The 20,834-nt window shown below is 35.8% G+C and overlaps 1 protein-coding gene across 1 annotated transcript; it reads left to right on the forward strand.

The window, feature by feature from the left end:
* Nucleotides 1–1,486: 1,486 nt before the first annotated feature.
* LOC129279208 (rho GTPase-activating protein gacO-like) lies at nt 1,487–14,432 on the forward strand. The gene is made up of 8 exons (XM_064111230.1): nt 1,487–2,443; nt 3,136–3,197; nt 4,473–4,556; nt 5,711–5,784; nt 7,894–7,977; nt 8,953–9,017; nt 11,482–11,534; nt 11,817–14,432. The coding sequence occupies exons 1-8, from the start codon at nt 1,590–1,592 to the stop codon at nt 11,954–11,956; spliced, it is 1,416 nt and encodes a 471-aa protein (XP_063967300.1). The 5' UTR covers nt 1,487–1,589; the 3' UTR covers nt 11,957–14,432.
* The last annotated feature ends 6,402 nt before the right edge of the window (nt 14,433–20,834 follow it).

Below are 20,834 nucleotides of genomic sequence, written 5' to 3' on the forward strand. Positions count from 1 at the left end.
TTCTTCTTCTGATTCTCTCCCCTCCCCACCTCTCTCTCTCTCTGAATATTGTATACATGTATCTGACATGTTTTTTGCTTTTTGTGTTACTTTGTAACATGATCATGATGATCACTGTTGTCAAGCTCGACTACTATCATGACTATTGTGTATTATCTGATAATGGTAACATTTAAGTTCTCACAATATTGTTATGTAATATGTATTTTACTTCATGTTATCCTTTCAGCCATTCACCTTCACTTGTTTACAAACTCCCCAATGTCATCTAAGAATTCTCAAACCCCCAATACCATTTAACTCCTAAACCTTGACCATAAAAATACCAACCCTCAGTGACGTCAGCTAACTTCAAGGAACAAAAGTTCTAAGAAGTATGACTCACACTTCCAGCCCCAGTCACTTACACAGAGCATCACCACACCCCTATACCAGAGAAAGTTTGATAGACAGTTACCTGTAGACCAATCAGATCAAGTTTAGAGATCACTCCCACCTTAAATTGTTACACCCCCAAAACTAATGATATAAATAAGACTTCTTGATTATTGGAGATAGAGGATTCAACAGTAGAATACTAAACCCACACTTATCCAGATAGACGGACTGACTTCAAGACTTAGACGTCCATATTATCTTAAATTCACAATCTCAATCTTAAACTTCTAAATTATTTTATATTCATCGTCTCTTGTTATATCTGAATCTTCATGTACTTCGAACTGTAGCTGAATAATGATGATTAAATATCTAGTGATTTGAACTGTATAACTTTCTCCAAAGTTTCCTTATTACGCTTCCCTTCTTATAATTACCGATCCCAACGCGACAATATATGCAACTACACCTCCCGAGTTTAACACTGTTTATTCAAATACATGAACATTTAATATTGACAGGATATTATAATTTCACATGGAAACAAACACTCTTTATTAGGTTCTTTGTTTAATATGCTATGCATCCAAACATATATTGCCATTGTATACCAATTTTATTTTTGTATATTTGTAAACCCCTACCAAGGGCGGAAATCTCTCCCCAAAGGTAGGGGGACCAGGCGCTGAAAATTTGACAAGCAAAAAAAAAAGGTTATCACCCAAAAAGTTAGGTCATCTCGTCCAAAATACATGTTTTGCTTTGATTTTTAATGATGTATTTCTCTCCTTCGTAAAAAGACCAAAAACAGTAGGGGGACATTTGATATTATGTCCCCCTACTATTTTTAGTAGGGGGCGTGGGGGCGGCCGCGCGTCCCCCTGTCCCCCCTGGGATTTCCGCCCATGACCCCTACTAGTGAGAAGAGCTTCATAACAGAAAATAAATTTTCTTTTAGTCATCCTCAGGCACGAATCGGTGGTAATTTATTCCTCTTGTATATATTCTTGTTGTCTTTTGCCTGGAAATAAAATAAATAAAATTTTTAAAAAAATCTACAAGGCTAAAGTTGACTTTATTTCCTTTTGCTATTTGCTCTTTAATGATTACCGTATTGTATGTAGTTGTTAATAGAAACACTTGTCTTGGCTTGGCCCTTGGCCCTGGGGAAAACCAAATGTCTATTTTAAGATATTTTGATTTCGTCAGTCATGAGTATTTCGTATACGGTGGGTGGGAAATCCCTAACTCACTCAAGGCAAAGGAAAGGGGTAGCAGATCGAGAGAAAGACGAGAGAAACAGAGCTAAAACTTCAACATTATCGTCAACAAAATCGCCAGCAACTGTTCAACGGCAACGCCAACGGGGAGGCAAGCGCAACTCGACGGGAGAGGAGCCCGGAAATCGTAAGGCTGGATCAGGGACAGGATCTGGCGCTCAGCAGGGAGCTGTGGCTACAGTCAGAAAACCTCATGAAACTTCCACCTCCGCCATTGTCACGCTTTCTGACTTGAATAATCGACAAAGAAAAACTAAAACTCAGAGCGATATTGATTCATCACCCCACAAGAGCAGCAATAAAACAGCAATAACTGGCGGAAGAAAATTAGGAATAGGAGGTTGTATTTCTGACTCGCAAAAGTCTCATCAATTTCATGGACAAATACTAGACAAACCATTGCCACCACCTTCAATTTCAAGTAGATCTAGTAGTACTAGAAGTACACACCAAAGCAAAACTACCTCAAAGTCAAATCAATTACCGAGTGATGTGAGTAGGACTTCAAAAAATTCAATCAATTTGAAAACGGGGACTAGCAATATTATTATTAATAAAACGAGATCAACATTGGGGAGAGGAAGAGGATTGAAAGATAGGGGTTCATCTAGTGTTGGAACAATGGCATACAACAATGGCAGATACACATCCAGCAGTGGTTTGTACTCTTCTAACTCTCAGCAAGTTGGCCAAGCTCGTTCAGGTGCAGACGACGGGCATCAACAGCAGGCCCCTGGAACATCATCTCAGGGGAGCTCCCAGCAACCTCAGGCTCAGACGGAAAGGTAATGATGAATGCAAGGAATGCTCCCCAGGGAGTGGAAATTGTGCACTTTTCTTGCGGGATTGAAATGAATCCACTGACGGGAGTAATAATATGCTGTAACGCGCCATTCTGGGAAAAGCGCTTTATAAAAATTGGCTATTATTATTATTAATGGTTTTTCTTGATTTTCAGGCCATCATGCATACAACCTGGGGCTGTTTCATAAAGAGTTTCATTCCAACAGTGACAACTTTGCCAGTATAGCAATTATCACATTTTGCAGCCAGTGCTCAGCAGCCAATCACAATTACAAGCATAAAGAGGCATAGGGGGTGAACAGCCCTGCCAAGTTTTCAAATTCTTTTTTTGCATCAAAAATAAAATGTTACATCTGTTGCATTTCTTCCCCCTCATTCCTACATTGAATGAGCATATATAATAATTTTTTCTAAATTTCTGAATCAGGTTAAACAAAATATAACATATGATAAAACAAATAGACCAATTCGTCAAAGTTACATAACATAGTTCCACATGTAAAAAAGATTACTGTTCTTCCTTGCTTAAAGTAATGGCTCCTCGACAAGTGATAAACATTTCAAAATGCTCTATTCCCAAGCTTGTCACATGAAGAATTAATTTTATTTCATTTGTTGCATCATATTTTTATATTTCAAACTGCTTTCTTATTCGGTTCTACCATTCATATAGCACTGCATCAAGTTACAGTGTTATTCCACCAAACTCTACAAAGAGGCAGCAGATGCTGACTAGTAAGTATTGGTTCTACATAGTTTGCAGTTATTACAAGGAATAAAGAAGGGAAGAGGGGGGGGTCAAAGAGCGAGAGAGGGATGCAGTTTGCGAGAGGGAGATGGGAGGAGGGGGAAAGAGGAAAGGGGAGGGGAGAGAGATGGAGAGAAAGTGGGAATGGAAAAATATTGAGTTAAATAATATGCTCAAAATAATGATTGAGGGGAAAAAAAGTGGAAATCGTGAGGTAGAAACGGGAAATATCTGTCTTGAACTGTCTATACATTAAATATTTGAGATTAGGATTACAAATTTAAAATTTATGCAAAATCATGTGTGAATCAGGTGTGAAAGGCATTTTAGGTTCTTATTTTTTTAAATAACATTTGTGTTTTCTTGTTATGGACTGAAGGTAGAGATATTGGCATAGTGTGGTGGTGGTGGGGTAATAGCTCCAAAACCCTTTTGGACAAAATTAAAGGACAAGTCCACCCCAACAAAAAGTTGATTTGAATAAAAAGCGAAAAATCAAACAAGCATAACACTGAAATTTCATCAAAATCGGATGTAAAGTAAGAAAGTTATGACATTTTAAAGTTTCGCCTAATTTCACAAAACAGTTATCCTGGCTTGTATGCAAATGAGGAGACTATGACTTCATCCACTCACTATTTCTTTTGTATTTTATTATATGAAATATGAAATATTCTAATTTTCTCCTCATTGTCAAGTGATACAACGATTATTTCCTCCCTGAACATGTGGAATTAGCAATTGTTTAATACTATATGGTTCAGTCAAGTTGGTCCTTATTGTCAAATCTATAAAAAATGAAATATTGTATCATTCAAACAATAAAAAACAAAAGAAATAGTGAGTGATGGACATCATCGACTGACTCACCTAGTTGTGCATATCACTGTTTTGTGAAAAATAAGCGAAACTGTAAAATGTTATAACTTTCTTATTTTACATCCGATTTTGATGAAATTTTCAGCACTATGCTAGTTTGATTTTTCTCTATTTATTCAAGCCAGCATTTTCCTAGGGTGGACTTGACCTTTAACATTGTCCAAAAGCATGTTATAAGAATAATCAATAATGCTGGATTTTGTGCTCATACAAATGACCTTTTCTATAATTGCAAAATTCCGTCTTTTTTGGTTGTTTTTGGTTCATTTTCATTTTATCTTACTACTTGTTCTAAACTTGTTCTAGAAATTGGGCATTGTTAAATTCACTAGTAAACAGATCCCTGGACTCATTGATTTATATTTTGTGATTTTGAACACCAGAATCTTCACAAGAATTAAAGGCACTAGAAGATTACAGGGCTGCCAAGAAACCAACCTATGTATCGGGAGAAGCTCAGAGTACAGGTACGTGTATGACCCTGTTCTCATTATACACGTAAGTTCTAAAACTAGATTACTGGAAACCGGTTTAGGAAACCAGATTGGAAGATTGTTTTGCTGGCATTCCCATCTGACCAGCCAAAAGTGGTTTTCAAGACCACTGCACGTTAAGTGGTCTTGTTGCTAGGGGGATGCTGTCCGTGGGGTGATATGTTTTGCAAAAAATTCGAAATCGTAGCATAGACATTCTACATAAAGTGTGATGAGTAGTGCACTCGAAATGTGGGAAGATCTCTTCATGAAGAACTGATTCAGGAGATTGCTTCCAAGACTGCTTTGACCGTTCTCATTGTATATTAGACTATTTAACACTAAACTAGTTTCCATTAAACTCGTTTTTTGACAGTAATGAGAACGGGGTCTATGGGGTGTTGCAAGAAAATATTTGCAATCAAATGCAAATTTTCTGTTGCAATTTTACAATCATCAGACCAATTTTAGCTGTAGCAAATCAGATTACACTCCTTGTTTAAAGAAGCAGATTACTAATCAATCATGAATTTACAATTAATTACAAGACATATGATTGATTTAGGGACTGAAAATAGACTTGATTGCAAGTTTCTTGCAACGCCCCATATGTCCCATAAGGAAGATTAAAGGCTTCTCATTCGCTAATTTGCATTGCAAGTATAAATATTCCTTGACTATTACTAGTTTTAGTAGTTCTGATGATGACTGTGAAAAAAGTGGATTATTTTATAGCTGTCAAATCTGTTTGCAACTTATGAAATTGTTGTTGTAACTGTCTAGAAATAATACAATGGATAAATTTTTATCAAATCCATGAAAATTGAAAGGTTTGTAAATTTTCTTTATAAAGTGAGTGTGGGACATCACTGTTGCCTGTAGACCTTTTTAATTTTTATACTACCTATTCCATGCTTAAATCTTTTTAAAGGAAACTACGAAAAACTATATTATTCTTACTGATATACCTTGAAATTTGATGACCTTTTTCAGTAGCGCATTTATTCAAATTGAGTTGATGTTCGGAACATTTTCATGACCTTTTTCTTTGACCCCCTTTCCAGTTTCCACCCCTGAATAAATTTAATTAAGTGACATGTTTTTGTCAACCAGGTTTTTTTTTATTCTCTGCAAATTGCTCATTTCAGGAGGACGTAAAAGCCTAGAGGAAGCAAGATTGGCAATGGAAAGGCAACACCGAAACAAGAAATATGAACAGATTGTAAGAAATTCTTTTTTTCTTCATATAATTGAACTCAGTGCTGTTACTATGGTAACTGGAATAAAGCATGACGTGTTGGATAAAATGTCTGACAAGTCCTTTTAAGAAGCACTCCCACGATAGCTTTAAATAGGAAGGCTGTGCAACGCGTTTAGTTCTGGTCAAGTATATGACATTCATTTGTACTTATAGACAATGGATACAAAATAGAAGAAGGGCAACAACAGAAAATTAAGAACAGGGGGATTCAACTTTCAAAGGCTGAGATATTTTTTGTGATTTGAAATTTCTACAGCTCAGTAGTGATAGAAAGATAACGATCATATTTAGCAACAAAACAAACCCAACTTCAATACTTTGTTTTTGCAGTTTTGAAGATGAAGACTTGTGGCTGTATTTAATGGAAGCTAAGATTTCCATCATTGAGCAAACCAGATGAAATGTCATTATTTTAGCTGCCTCAAAAAGCTAAAATTCCTGTAATTTTTCCTTTCTACATTAGTAGAGCAAGAAAATGTTTATTGCACACTGACCTATTTGTTATCCGCCAATTATAATCTTATCATTTTTTTTTTCATAATGGTATTTTGGACCTCTTGCCACCCAAGCCTTTTAACTTACTTCCACTACCCTTTGTCAAATGTGACCAGCTACCCCCAAAGCGTAGGAAGGTTCTCTGCAAATAGCCAAAATAGTACTCTGGTCTTCAAAAAGGAAAAATTAGCATATCGGCTTATCTCAAAGAATCACCCTTCTTCTTCGTACTGTAAATATACATGTACACAACAAAAAAAGTAAGTCCCCCCTTAAACATCCATAATTTTTGAACCACTGGAAGTTTTTAATATATTTTTACACGAGCGTGTAGGTCATTTTATAAGCTACCCTCTGAGTGAATGTTATGGACATATTCTATGTCATGCTTCAGTGAGCATGCACTGAAAGAAGGCAAAATTGTCACTTTATAAAAGTCCCAAGCCAAATATCATGACTTTGATTCCACTTTATTGGAACAAATTCTACATTATAATCATGAAAAATAGTCGGAAGGCTTGCAAAAGTTACTTTCTAAAAGACGATACAACTTTTTGGGCTAAATTTCACGGTTGAATAAACACAAGTCAAAACTTGCTATAATCGGATTTTCTACACATTGTATTGATAAAAATGATCGAATATGATGACAGTTATTTATGGTAAAAGTTACAGCAATTTGATTAAGGGGGGAGTCCGGGACTGACTTTTTGTTGTGTATATTGTGTATGTTGTAAATTTAAGTACACGTAAAAGATTAGGTACAGGAGTTTTTCGTAAATAATTTTTTCCTGTACAGCTTGGAAGTTTCATAGAGATGGCACGGTGAGCACATCTCATGCTTGAGTGAACCGCAAACTTGACCCTTGTTTTCTCCTTTTTCTTTGAACCTCTTCCTGGATATCCTCTGGTTGCACAGGCCTAAAACATTTCCCATAGACTCATGTGTTAATTTGGCACTTTCAAAAAAAAAAAAAAAATAAGGATGAAATTTGAGGGCTCAATGTTTACTACCAGTGGATAGGGTATATGCATTCCATATCTGACCAGAAAAGGGTACCTTGACCCGCTCATTTTAAAAATAAATCAGCATTTATGAAGACTACGCTTGACAGGATCAAATTCAGCATCTGAGACAGTAAAATGGCCCTTATTCTTCCGCCAGTAAAATTTAGTTCCAAATTGGTGATATATCTTCCCAATTTGGGAAAAGGATGTTCAGTAGTTACCAAAAATAGAATCTGTGTTTGATGGACAATCATACTCATTCACTTTTTCAATCAGCTATATCAAACTCAAACATTTAGAATGGGTTGGCTCGAATGAATATCTTTTGCCTGCCAGTTGTAACCCTCTACATTCCATCAAGTAGTTATACATCATTTTAAAGCTTAGCCTTAGGTTGTGCTTTATCAAGCTCAATTAAAATTCAAACTTTATTTTTCGTGACTTAATCGTTGTTGGCTTTGAGGTAGTAGGTCACACATATCATGTATCATCACAATCTGACATTGACAATGAACTTTTCCAACCTGTAGTATTGATATTTCTGTCCCATTTTTTTTTTCCAAACAGCTAAAGAAAGAAAAAAGAGATAAAGAAAAGAGGGAAAGAGAAGCAAAGGAAAATGAAGAGAAGAAAGCCAGAGCTCGTAAAACGGTAAGAATTGGTAATGGTGACAGCTTAAAACTGACTTCTAGTTTTTCATAGCAAACTAAATCAAAACAATTTCAAACCTTTGAATACAATTGAATGGTGTGTTTCCACTCAGGGAATGGTTTTCCCAGTATCATTTTATCACATCAATTTTATTTTTATTTTTTATGCAATTAACTCTTTGTGCGCTGGACCATGAACCCATCTGTAGTGAATTATTTTCAGGGAGGGAAACAATGCATTGTTTGTTGAGTGTGAAATGCAAAGTTCGCACGGCACCGAGTGTGCATTGGTGCGAAGTACGCGTGGAAAGGGTTAACAAAATTTCTTTTTTGTAATAATTTTTACGTAGGACTGTGTAGAACATAGCTGAAATATTTTCTTTTACAACCAGAAACACTAGAAATCGAGATGTAAATTATTCTCCACTACTCATGATTTTCAGAGAAATTAGTGTATTTCTGAAATGGAATTTGAAATCATCTCTTTGACCTGTGTGGAGCGTTGTGGCCCAGTGGATTAGTCTCCGGACTTTGAAACAGAGGCTTGTGGGTTCGAAGCCCAGCAATTGCGTAATTTCCTTCGGCAAGAAATTTATCCACATAGTGCTGCACTCAACCCAGGTGAGGTGAATGGGTACCCAGTAGGATTTATTCCTTGAATGCTTTAGCGCCTATTAATATGGCGGCTTAGCTACAGCCGGAGTAATAATATGATACCAAGTATCAAAGAGCAGTTGAGTATATAAAGTAACTGTGCTATATAAATGGACATACATGTATCATTACTATTTCTGTGTAATATGTAGTATGTACTTCTATGTATTGCAAGGAAACCCTTCATAGTTAGGACTTTGGATTATAAATATAATCATAAATATAATCCATGTACAGCATTGCATAATAGTGAGAATCATCTTGAATTTGGTTGCATTTGACCAGTTAATTTTGGAAGGTGATGTTATGATTTTTTTTTCAGGCCGAAGAAAATGAGCACAGGAGAAAGGAGAGAGAAGAAAATGTCTTGAAAAATGACCATTCCAGGTGGGTGAAAATTCACATTATTCTCTTCTCTTTTGCCTCCTCCATTGACCAGTTTAAGAAAACCATTATAGGGATGGTCCGGGCTGAAAATATTTATATCTTAACAAATAGAGTAAAATTCACAGAGCAGAATGCTGAAAATTTCATTAAAATCGGATAACAAATAACGAAGTTATGAATTTTAAAGTTTGTCAATATTTTGTAAAAACAGTTATATGCACATTGTCATGAATATTCATTAGGTGGGCTGATGATGTCACATCACCACGTTCCCTTTTCTTATGTTATTATATGGATCATGAATGTTTCATTTTTTCATACATGTGTTAGTGATGTGTCTCCATTATGATGAAATAAGTTGTGACAAATAACTAATGCAGTTAATCTGCAGTTGTCAATCCAATTGTTTTAGTTCTTGGTAGAATTTTTTTTAATAAACCTAATTTCATGTAATTAAATACAAAAGAACAAGTGGGGATATGACATCATCAGCACATCTTATGAATATTCATTAAGACCTGCCTAGAACTGTTTCACCGGAATAATGCAAATCTTTAAAATTCAATAACTTTGTTATTATCCAATTTTGATCAAATTTTCAGCACTATGCTTTGTGAATTTTACTCTATTTATTGAGACATAAATATCTCCAGCCTGGACCATCCCTTTAAATCCCATCTATGCAATGGACTGCATGGAATAAGCTGATCTGAAGTGTTGAATTACTGTTTTAGAGGCCCAAATATGGAGTGGTGTATGGACAGTGCTTTGTAACCAAAAGGAAAATGCGTGTTATCAAATGACTATTGGATTGGATTCTTCATTCCTCTTCTCTCTTTCTCTTTTTCTATATCTTCCCCCCCCCCCACCCCCTCTGATGCTGATCATCGTTTCCAAGCATTAGGACAAATCCTCTCAGTTGTCGAACTGTCGACCATTGAAATCAATTCATGATTGTGCAAACAAATTCAAAACTTGGTAGAGCTATCAAAACAAACTATGAAATTCACACCTTCACAATCAGCTGCTGTAGCTAGCTGTAAATGGTAGTGTTGATCGGCTGCTGCGCTAACTGTTACCAGGGGCGGTATTCTGAGGTCATTTTATCTTTAAAATATTTTATTTTATCTCTTAAAATGAAATTGGCATTCTGAGATGACATTTTATCTCTCAGATAAAATTTTAGATTTTATCTTGCGTATAAGTTCCTGTGCAGACATACCCATCGCGTATCTGGCCATTGCAACGCGGATGATGTGCTTGCGCCCATATTACTTTGAAGCCAGATAAAACGAACTTAAAAGAGGGTAGGGGCTATTTTATCTCTGCGACATTGATTTCATCGCAAGCGTATAGTGCAAGCGTATTTGAAGTCAATAAATTGACGCAATCTCATTCCTTTGCCACATCTCCTGGCGGAATGGATTTCCATTGGTTGAGTGATATGAGAGAGCTATAAAAGCGCGTTTCTAATTGGATATTGATTAAAAAGTAGGTGTGTCTTACAGAGATAAATGGAGATAAAATTGTTCTCAGAATACCAATTCGGAGAGATTTGAAGGGTATTTTATCTCACTGATTTTAACGGAGATAAAATATTTTATTTTATCTGAGATAAAATGGATCTCAGAATACCACCCCAGAACTGCATGTCCCAACAAATTACGTGGGATAGTTGATATCGCTGATTGTACATGTACAACTCCCAAGATTGTTCTGTAATCTGATGGGTCCAAATCGGATCACATGATATTCAGCGAATTGCACTATTGCATCCAAAATGCACTATCCTGCACTCTGACATCAGAGTGCAGGATAGTGCGAGTTCTGGAATTGTCTAGAATTATCTAGAATTTAGATCAAATGTAGCATTCGGGGCAACTCAGTAACATGGGTGAGTGGGGGTTTGTATAAAACACAACAATACACGCATTCTTGGGCATAGAGGACGTAAATAATGAAGTCTGTGCTCGACTCGCCAAATGGATATACCGCACGCGGTCCTGCGGACCTCGGTGCGGTATATCCATTGGCTCTTCTCGCACATCGTTCATTATTTGGCCCTGCATGCACGCGCTTACGTGCATTATTTGTATAGTATCACATACATGCAATAAGGAGGATTGATGTATGTGTGAACCTCAATGCCTTCCGCTAGCCTGGTGATGAAGTGTGTTTATACATCACTTGAATGATAATAATATGTTCCATTTATATAGTGCAGCTACTATGATTGCCTTTACTCTACTGCGCTGGATACTTGGTATCAGCTGCTGAGCCACCATATAGGTGCTAAAGCATTCAAGGAATAAATCCTACTGGGTACCCATTCACCTCACCTGGGTCAAGTGCAGCACAATGTGGGTAAATTTCTTGCTGAAGGAAAACGCGCCATGGCTGGGGGTAGTATTTTCTAGACCAGATATTATAATGCTTTTGTTTTCTCTCTTTGTTTTTGAAATAGAACTAATGAAACATTCCTGAGAAAGCTGGAGACAGGAGCAAAACTAGAACAGAGTAAGTAACACAAACAGCTTAAAGTTAAAGGTCAAGTCCACCCCAGAAAATTGTTGATCTGAATAAATAGAGAAAAATCAAACTAGCATAATGCTGAAAATTTGTATCATAATCGGATATAAAATAAGAAAATTATGGCATTTTGAAGATTGGCTTATTTTTCACAAAACATTGATTTGCACAACTCGGTGACATGCAAATGAGACAGTCAGAAGTTACAATATGGCATATCAGTACACAAATTGTACCATGCAATAATAATGCTTTTATGTGTCATATTAGGTCAAACATCAGTCTCGCAAAGTCCAGAACTTCAAGAGCTACTGGAGATGTTTCCAAACAAGAAGCCTTCCAAGCTTCAAGAACTGCTTAACCTGACAGACAATGATGTGGAGAAAGTCGTAGACCTCCTATTGGATTGAAGATGACAATGGATGGTGGAGGATGTACATACATGTAGGTCTTCCAGTAGATATGATTGACCCTACAGAAGACCTTAGACCTCTAAAATGCATGTTTTTTTCAAAATGTTTTCTAGGTATGATGTATATTCATGCATTCATCATTCTCTTGAAGATTCAGTGTGATTCTTTTTGTTTACTAAGGAAATTAAGCAAATTTCCTGCAGATGAAATTATGGTATGGATGGAATTCCATACAGTTGAGATTGATCGGATCAATCGAAACTGTTTGTAAGACAGGGCCCTGGCCCTTTGTCATAGAAATCTCAATTGGGAATGCTACTCTAAAGTTGCATAGTGCCTCTTTAGATGGTTTCATGATGAGTGAAGTGGCACAGATTTATTGACCTGAATTTAGAAAGGTGGTTTTTTATTCTATTGTTATAAACCATGATTTATGGATATTTAATCCACTAAAAGCGAGTTTTTGCAATTCGGTGGATTCACAATACGGTGCGCCACCTATCGAGTGGAAGCAGATAGGCCAATTTCTAACTGCGCAGGCTAGGCGCAGCCAGCGCATAGTGCTGGTGTAAAGATGCTTAAAAAATGAAAACCATATGATAAGCAGAGGAAGAATTCACCGAAAACGGTCTAAATTCCCAAAGAAATCTGCAGCGAAATTCTCTCTCACCTCCTAGACCCTGGTCGGTCAGCGCATAATCGCATGCATATGCACTAGCGTGCTCAGCAGATAAGTGTCGACTTATTCCCAAGTGGATTAATTAATTCAAACAGTTGGCTCCTTAATGCTGTAATCTTAATTACAAGCATGAATTTTGCGCAATGTGCATTTATTGGAAACTTTCTCAATATACACACTGAATGAAGCGTAATTATTGTTTGAAATCTGCATAAACCATTATTTAAAACCACTGATTCAAATAGGGAGTCATTTCGGGGCCCCCCTCTATTGCAGAGATCTGTCAGTAGCCCTTTAAGATAAGAATTCAGATGGATAACTCTGGACTGTTGTTAATGGAATGGGTTTTTTTTTAATCCAAATGAAAGGACTTGTTTAGAAGATTTCACTAACTCAATAATTTTTATCATCATTCTAAGAAACAGTTGGTGTGTGGTGTTGTATTCATTCATTCATCAATTTCCATGATAACCATACATGTAGTAATGCTTTCTCTTTATTTTTTTACTTTATTGCCTCTTGTTTTTAATAGATTATTTTAAGCCCATCTCGGCTATTTGAATATTGGTTATGACTTATGAATCAAATCATGTCATGAAAATGTGGCGTGGGCAGGAATTGTACAGTTTTTGATAGTACTAAGCAGTTTGCATACATTGTCTGATGTAAAATCAAACTTTTTAAAATTATCTGCATATTTATTTTTTTCTTTTTAGAGCAATTTTTTATTATCATAAATTGTGTATATCATCTTTGGTATGTTGTCTTTATGTATTCTTACGGGGCATTCCAAGAAAATTGTGATCAATTGCAAGTCTATTGTTGGTCTTTAATTGAATCATGTCTTGCCATTGATTAAAATTTGTGATGATTGCTTATCTGCTTAAAACAAGGAGCGTATCTGATTTGCTACAGTTAGAATCGATCTTATCAACTGTAAAATTACAACAGAATATTTGCAATTGATAGAAAACATTTTCTTGCAACACCCCTTGTATCGATTTCTAAATGCTTGCATTTCAAAAGGATTTGAAAATAATTTTTTTTGTATACCGGTATGAAAGTACCTTTCTCTTTTTCATATTTGTGAAGCACTGTAAAATATGCATTCCCAGCACATGTGTATGTGTAGCTTCTGTACTCTAAGCAACTGTTATTGTTAAACAGAATCAAACTTTTCCTTTTTAAGACATTTAGTATAACATCAAGCTATGCGTATTCCTATTCACATGTAGTTATAGATCCTTACTTAGGCTATCTGTATCTCAATTATGAATAATGTTACTCACGGCATGTGTATTATTGAGTTCACACGGCTGGGAAGGGGAGGGGGGTTCAGGTGCCTTGGCCTCACCTGCTAATCAGACCATACTGCGTATGCTTTTAATTTACCCCGAATTTAACCTGAAAGAGTGTGCTTCGGGTTGGTATAAATGCACAACATAATTATCTGGTATTTTTTAGCCTGAACAAGCTCTCATGATTTAATGGGGTACTCTGGCACTCGAGGCGGTCTGAATGGGGTTTGATTACCTAATGTGTAACTCTCACACAACTGTTTCAGTTTCTGTTCATTTCATGATATTTTGTTGTTGTTGATTCTGTTTCAAATACTGTCAGTACTTCAAGTTCCTCATAACATTGTAACCATCTTGATCCTCTATTGTATTCTAAAATATTCAAATACTGTCAGTACTTCAAGTTCCTCATAACATTGTAACCATCTTGATCCTCTATTGTATTCTAAAGAAGCAGAAGACAAAGAATTTGATATCAACAGTACTCTTTTTTTTTTTTAAAGAAAAATTGTGAATATATAGGATAGGATATAATCCTGTAATCAAAGGGGCCGTAATGTAATATGAAGTTTCCTAGTCTATTCGTTTTCAACCTATTGCCTTCTGGGACGGGAGGTATCCCTTTTCAAGTCTAGTTACGGGGAATTACCCATGGGAGTGATAATGATCGCAGTCAAAGTTCCTTTAATCCACCGTGGACAACTGATGACTAGTCTGCATGCACAGGCTCAAATTTGACACTTAAACCAAAAAAGATCCATACTTATCATACCATGTCTGGAGTGGAGACTAGACTCCAAACTGTCAGTCTTTGTCAAATAAGAGTCAGCCACAGTACATAGTGAATATAGTCTCACTACTTCAGACTCTGCATTATGCACTATGTGAATTGCAAAAACCAAACTTAAGGTCTGTGCCTGCAGACTAACTGATGACTGTCATTTGATGTTGGTGTGGTATACATATAGAAATAAACTTTGTATATTGTTTTAGGGTATAAACAATTTGTGAATAATTTTTCTCTTGCCCGAGTCTCCTTTATCAGTGTCCCGTTTCGTAAAGACTTGTTATGATAACAAATACAGAATGTCTATAACAAATTTACCATCAGCCAATCAGGTTGAAGGATTTCAGTAGCTTTTAACTGTTATTGTAATTTGTTATTATAACAAGTTTTATGAAACCCTGATGTCAAAGATGACATTGAATTGTTGCAGCCTGTTTATTATTATTATTTTTATTATTATTCAGGTTATGGAATAGATGATGCCAATTTTTGTTTTTAGATGAAATATTATATCTTATCTTCAGTCTGCTATAATGTTAGGAAATGTTAATTTGTTAGGGAAAACAAATAAGATGTATTCTTGGAATTCATATTGCAATAAATGAATAATCCTAATGGAAAAAACGGTCTCCTTTGTTCTTTACAAGTTGTTAAAGGACAAGTCCACCCCAACAAAAGTTTGATTTGAATAAAAAGAGAAAAATCCAACAAGCATAACACTGAAAATTTCATCAAAATCGGATGTAAAATAAGAAAGTTATGACATCTTAAAGTTTCACTTAATTTCACAAAACAATTATATGCACATCTTGGTGGGTATGCAATTGAGGAGACTATGATGTCATCCACTCACTATTTCTTTTGTATTTTATTATATGAATTATGAAATATTCCAATTTTCTCCTCATTGCCAAGTGATACAACGATTAATTCCTCCCTGAACATGTGGAATTAGCATTGTTAATACTATATGGTTCAGTCAAGTTGGTCCTTATTGTCAAATCTGTAAAAAATGAAATATTGTATCATTCAAACAATAAAAAACAAAAGAAATAGTGAGTGATTGACATCATCGACTGACTCACCTAGTTGTGCATTTCACCGTTTTGTGAAAAATAAGCGAAACTTTAAAATGTCATAACTTTCTTATTTTACATCCGATTTTGATGAAATTTTCAGCACTATGCTAGTTTTATTTTTCTCTATTTATTCAAGTCAGTATTTTTCTGGGGTGGACTTGACCTTTAAAGTGCACAGAGAAAAAGGGTGGAGTTTCTCGAATTATAATTGAAGTGAGGATGTCTGAGATATAAAATGATGTTATGCCCACCGCCAGGGTTGGGCTCAATCACAAAGTAATCAATCAATTACATAATTGATTACAATTTTTAGTAATTGTAATTGTAATCGGAAAAAAGTAATTTAATTAAAAAGTAATTGTAATTGAACGATTTTCAATTATGTAATTGTAACTCAAAGTGATTGAGCTAAACCCTCCCCACCACCACCCCCCCCCCAGAAAGCCAACATATGTTTTCAAGGAATCAAGCTCACTGTTTACTCACCCCCCCCCCCCCCCCATCAATATTGTGATTAAGCTATATCACATTTCAAATACAAAGTGTTTCAACAATGAACACACCAAACTTTTGACAATGAATAGAAAAAAGATAAAAAGAAGTTAAAGAGAAAGCTATTAGAGTATAGAATTTTTATAGGATTTTAATTATATAAGGATAGTTGAATTTCAGTGGCAGCACCAGGCAATTTTTTTTGAAGGGCGGCAATCAAGATGACCTGACAACCCTTTTTTCAATTGAATGATGGGTAACAACACTGGTGGGGGCATTCAGGGCTGCGGACCCCAGGTAGGCAAAAGGGGAGAAAGGAAAATGCATTTTATTTATTCATTTATTGGTATATATGCACATAAAACTTGACCAGCAGCACATGCTGGAAGGGTCAATTTACAAAAATTCATGAAGTACAATGTAACAAAGCAAATCACAGATAAATCATCAGAGGTATGGGAAACGAAGAAAGAGATAAAGAAAGAAAAAAAGGGGGAAGGAGAAAAAATAGAAAGGAAGGAGAATGAAAAAAGAGGATCGAGTTTGAAGTTCAATATACAAAACATATTTCACCTCGGAAATCGAACTTTCATTCTTTTATGTGATTTATTTTTAAAAAGTGCTCTGTAAAAATGTCAGTTTTATGGTCTGAATATTAACATTTCTAATCGCGCTGTGCGTTCGTAAATTTTGATTATCAGGTACCTATTATTTTCGTGTATTCCATAAAGTTTTCAAAATACCCTTTTCATCAGGTCTGATTGTCAAAACGTATCAGCTTGCGCTGCACGCTCGCATTTTGATTGGTGACTATGTATCTTAATATTGATTATACAACAAACTACTTAAAATCCTTTTTCATGACAGTTTATCAAAAATTTTGGCTCGCGATTTGCGCTCGCATTAATAGTTAAAATATATTAACTGATATATCCTATTTATAATTACAAAGTGCTTGAAATGTCCAGTTTTCAGGCAGATTTCGCGCCCTCGATCATTAGAGGCATTAATGAATAAGATATTAATTTAATAATTAAATTGTCTCTTTTGTTTCATCTCGCCCTTAGCAAGAGAAATGGGAAGATAGTCATCATTTTTCATATGCATGTCCTAATAGGATGTCCCGTTCCTATGTTAAAACTCAAAGTAATAATAATGACAAATATCAGCTCTTTATTAAGTGCGATCCATATCCACCTCACAATTTTCCTAAAAAGTGCTTAAAATATAGAGCTGAAATTTACTTTTTTTTTCAGATCAGAATATCAAATAGTTTAAGCTCGCGATTCGCGCTCGCTTTGATTTTGATGATAAAAAAACTATTTAGAATGCCTATAGATTCTAGGTCTAAATATGAAACACGCGCGCGCATGTTTATTTAGATACTCAACTTGTTCTCTATTTAAATCATTATCCAGTTTCAGATCACAATATCAAAAATTTTCTGCTCGCGCTTTATGCTCATATTATTAATGTAGGAAGATCCCCTATTACTCATTCTCTTCATGATTTACAAAACATGAATAGAGTGTCCCGTTTTTAGGTCTAAATCTCGATTTTTTTTCCCGCTCGCGCTTGCATCAATAATTGTTTATAGTTATACCTATCTTGTTCACAACTACAAAAATTGATTAAAATTTTACATTCTTTATGTAGAAATGTCAAAATATTTCAGCTCGCTTGCGTAAAAATTGTTATAATAATTATGTAACGTCTTCATGGCTGAGTCAAACTCGCATTAATGTAAGGATTAAGATCCCCAATTAATCATCCTTTGCATGATTTACAAAACTTGAATAGAGTGTCTCGTTCAGTATAGGTCTAAATCTCTAAATTTTCCGCTCGCGCTTCGCGCTCGCATCAGTTTATTTTTATTTATATACCTATCTGTTTAAATTACAAAAAGTGCTTAGAATTTTCATTCCTTAGGTAAAAATGTCAAGAACTGATTTCAGCTCGCGTTTCGCGCTCGCATTATTTTATTAAAACGTCTTCATGGCTAACTGCAAGCAGTCTTTAACAGGTACCTTTTCCATCAGTTCATTTCTGCTCGCGCTTCATCAATTACATACACATCTTTTTCAGGATAGCAAACATTGCCCAGAATGTTAAAAATTTTAGGAAAAAATACATAATATTTCTATTACAAATTAGCTCGCGCTTCGCGCTCGCATTATATAAATAAGGATTAATAAATTACATATTTGTTTATTCATAAGAATAAAGCTAAGAAGTGACTATATTAGGACTATCCCTTCAAAGAAACCAAAAAATCATCTTCGAGCGTCCGATCGGCGAAAATATGGCTGAAAAAAAATCCGGCCCCCTATTGGCGAAGGCTGGATCCACCCCTGTATACCCCATTCCTTCTCTTTTTGATTTTTCTCCTTTCTTTCTTTCTTTCTTTCTTTCTTTCTTTCTTTCTTTCTTTCTTTCTTTCCTTCATTCATCCCTTCCTTCTTTCTTTCTTTGTTCCTTCACTTCTTTCTTTTGTTTTTTCCTTTTTTCTTCCTTCATTTCTCTTCTTTCCCGTTTTCTTTCCTCTGATCTCCTTTTTTTTCTTTTTCCCGACGGCGAACGCTGATTTACCGACGATATCATAGCGACACCCCCCCCCCCCCCCCCCCTTTTTAGCGACGGCCCTGCTTGGTGCGCTAATTAAAGTCCAAACAAGGGTCTGGGAGAGAATTTTGAAGAAGGGTATACTGGTTCGTTAAAATAGGTTTGACAACAATCCCCCCCCCCAAAAAAAAAAAAAAAAAATCTCTAAATTTAAGCCTTATTAAAGGACAAAGAGAAAAATCCAACAAACATAACACTGAAAATGTCATAAAAATCGGATGTAAAATAAGAAAGTTATGACATTTCAAAGTTTCGCTTAATTTTACAAAACAGTTATCCTGGTCTGTATGCAAATGGTGAGACTGATGACGTCATCCACTCACTTTTTCTTTTGTATTTTATTATATGAAATATTCTAATTTTCTCCTCATAGCCAAGTGAAACAACGATTAATTCCTCCCTGAACATGTGGCATTAGCATTGTTTAATACTATATGGTTCAGTCAAGTCGGTCCTTATTGTCAAATTTGTAAAAAATGAAATATTGTATAAAGAAATAGTGAGTGAGGGACATCATCGACTATCTCATTCGCATGCCACTCAGTTGTGCATATCACTATTATGTGAAAAATAATCGAAACTTTAAAATGTCATAACTTTCTTATTTACATCCGATTTTGATGAAATTTTCAGTGTTGTGCTAGTTTGATTTTTCTCTATTTATTCAAATCAACATTTTTCTTAGGTGGACAATTGACCTTTAAAGATGACCGATTTTGGTAAAAATATATTTTCCAAGCAAAAATAACAAATGAAAAGATAAAGGGGGGGGGGGGGTGAAACGCATGTCATATATCACCAACCACATTCTAGGAAACCTAAGACTTTTAATTAGATCCCCATCATCACCTCCGCCCCCCCCCCCTGCAGATCCTGCATATTGATTGACGTAGACGGACCCATATATTATAACATAAGACTTTTAATTAGATCCCCATCATCACCTCCGCCCCCCCCCCCCTGCAGATCCTGCATATTGATTGACGTAGACGGACGGACCCATATCCGCTCTGACTTGGAAATCGTACAGTTGTTAATGTTGGTTCAAGTGAACGAAATAGAGGATTGTTGCTCAAGGAATTTCCTATTCGATTTTAGTCAGTCGTTTATCCTCATACAAGTCATTGGTGAGTATGACTTTCAATAATTTCTTCTTTTTCAAGATGATTAAGTTAGGTAGTTTCACAGTTTAGGTCGATATTAACAATCATCGTTCGGATCGGGAACGTTGTGTGTGACACCGCCGACGCAGCCGCAGAGCAATTAAGTGAGCAAACTGCTAACTTAATAGACAGCTGGCAGCCGTCTGTTTCGAGGAGTTTTTTTAACATTTAATTTTTTTTTTAATTTCTCCTCGTACACAGACGGTTCGCTATCGTGCAGCCACCATTAGGGGGTTAACAATGCAAAATCCCCCCCCCCTCCCCGACGGGGCTCATCAATTTTTGTCTTTATTTCATAAAAATATACAAAAAACTGGCAAGACTTCCAATTTCCATGTCCCCTCCACTAAAATTGAACAAAAAAAAAAGGAGAAGGTTTAGCAAGAATTATCTAACAATAACATATATCTAAGAGATTTAGGAAGGAAAAGTTGGATACATACCAAAATATGGCTTTATTCCGTCAAAATCTTGAGTGTGCACGTGTGTGTAATTTCCAATGGCATCGGTTTATTTAGTCAGAAAAATAAATACCCAATACCGGTACTCTTGGAGAGTAGACTAGTCGTAATATCAGTTGATAACTGGGCGTTGTGGCGTGCGCCTGTAATACAAGCTATGTGGGGAAGTTACAAATTGATGCAGAGGTTCGAGCCCTGGTCACGTCTATCGAGTATCGGATGGTGACGTTAAAGGTCGGTCCCAGACGTAAATAATCATATCTGATTGATACACATCTGACAAAACTCAAATAC

The sequence above is a fragment of the Lytechinus pictus genome, chromosome 16 (assembly GCF_037042905.1).
Source record: "Lytechinus pictus isolate F3 Inbred chromosome 16, Lp3.0, whole genome shotgun sequence".
In the NCBI taxonomy this organism is placed as follows: domain Eukaryota; kingdom Metazoa; phylum Echinodermata; class Echinoidea; order Temnopleuroida; family Toxopneustidae; genus Lytechinus; species Lytechinus pictus.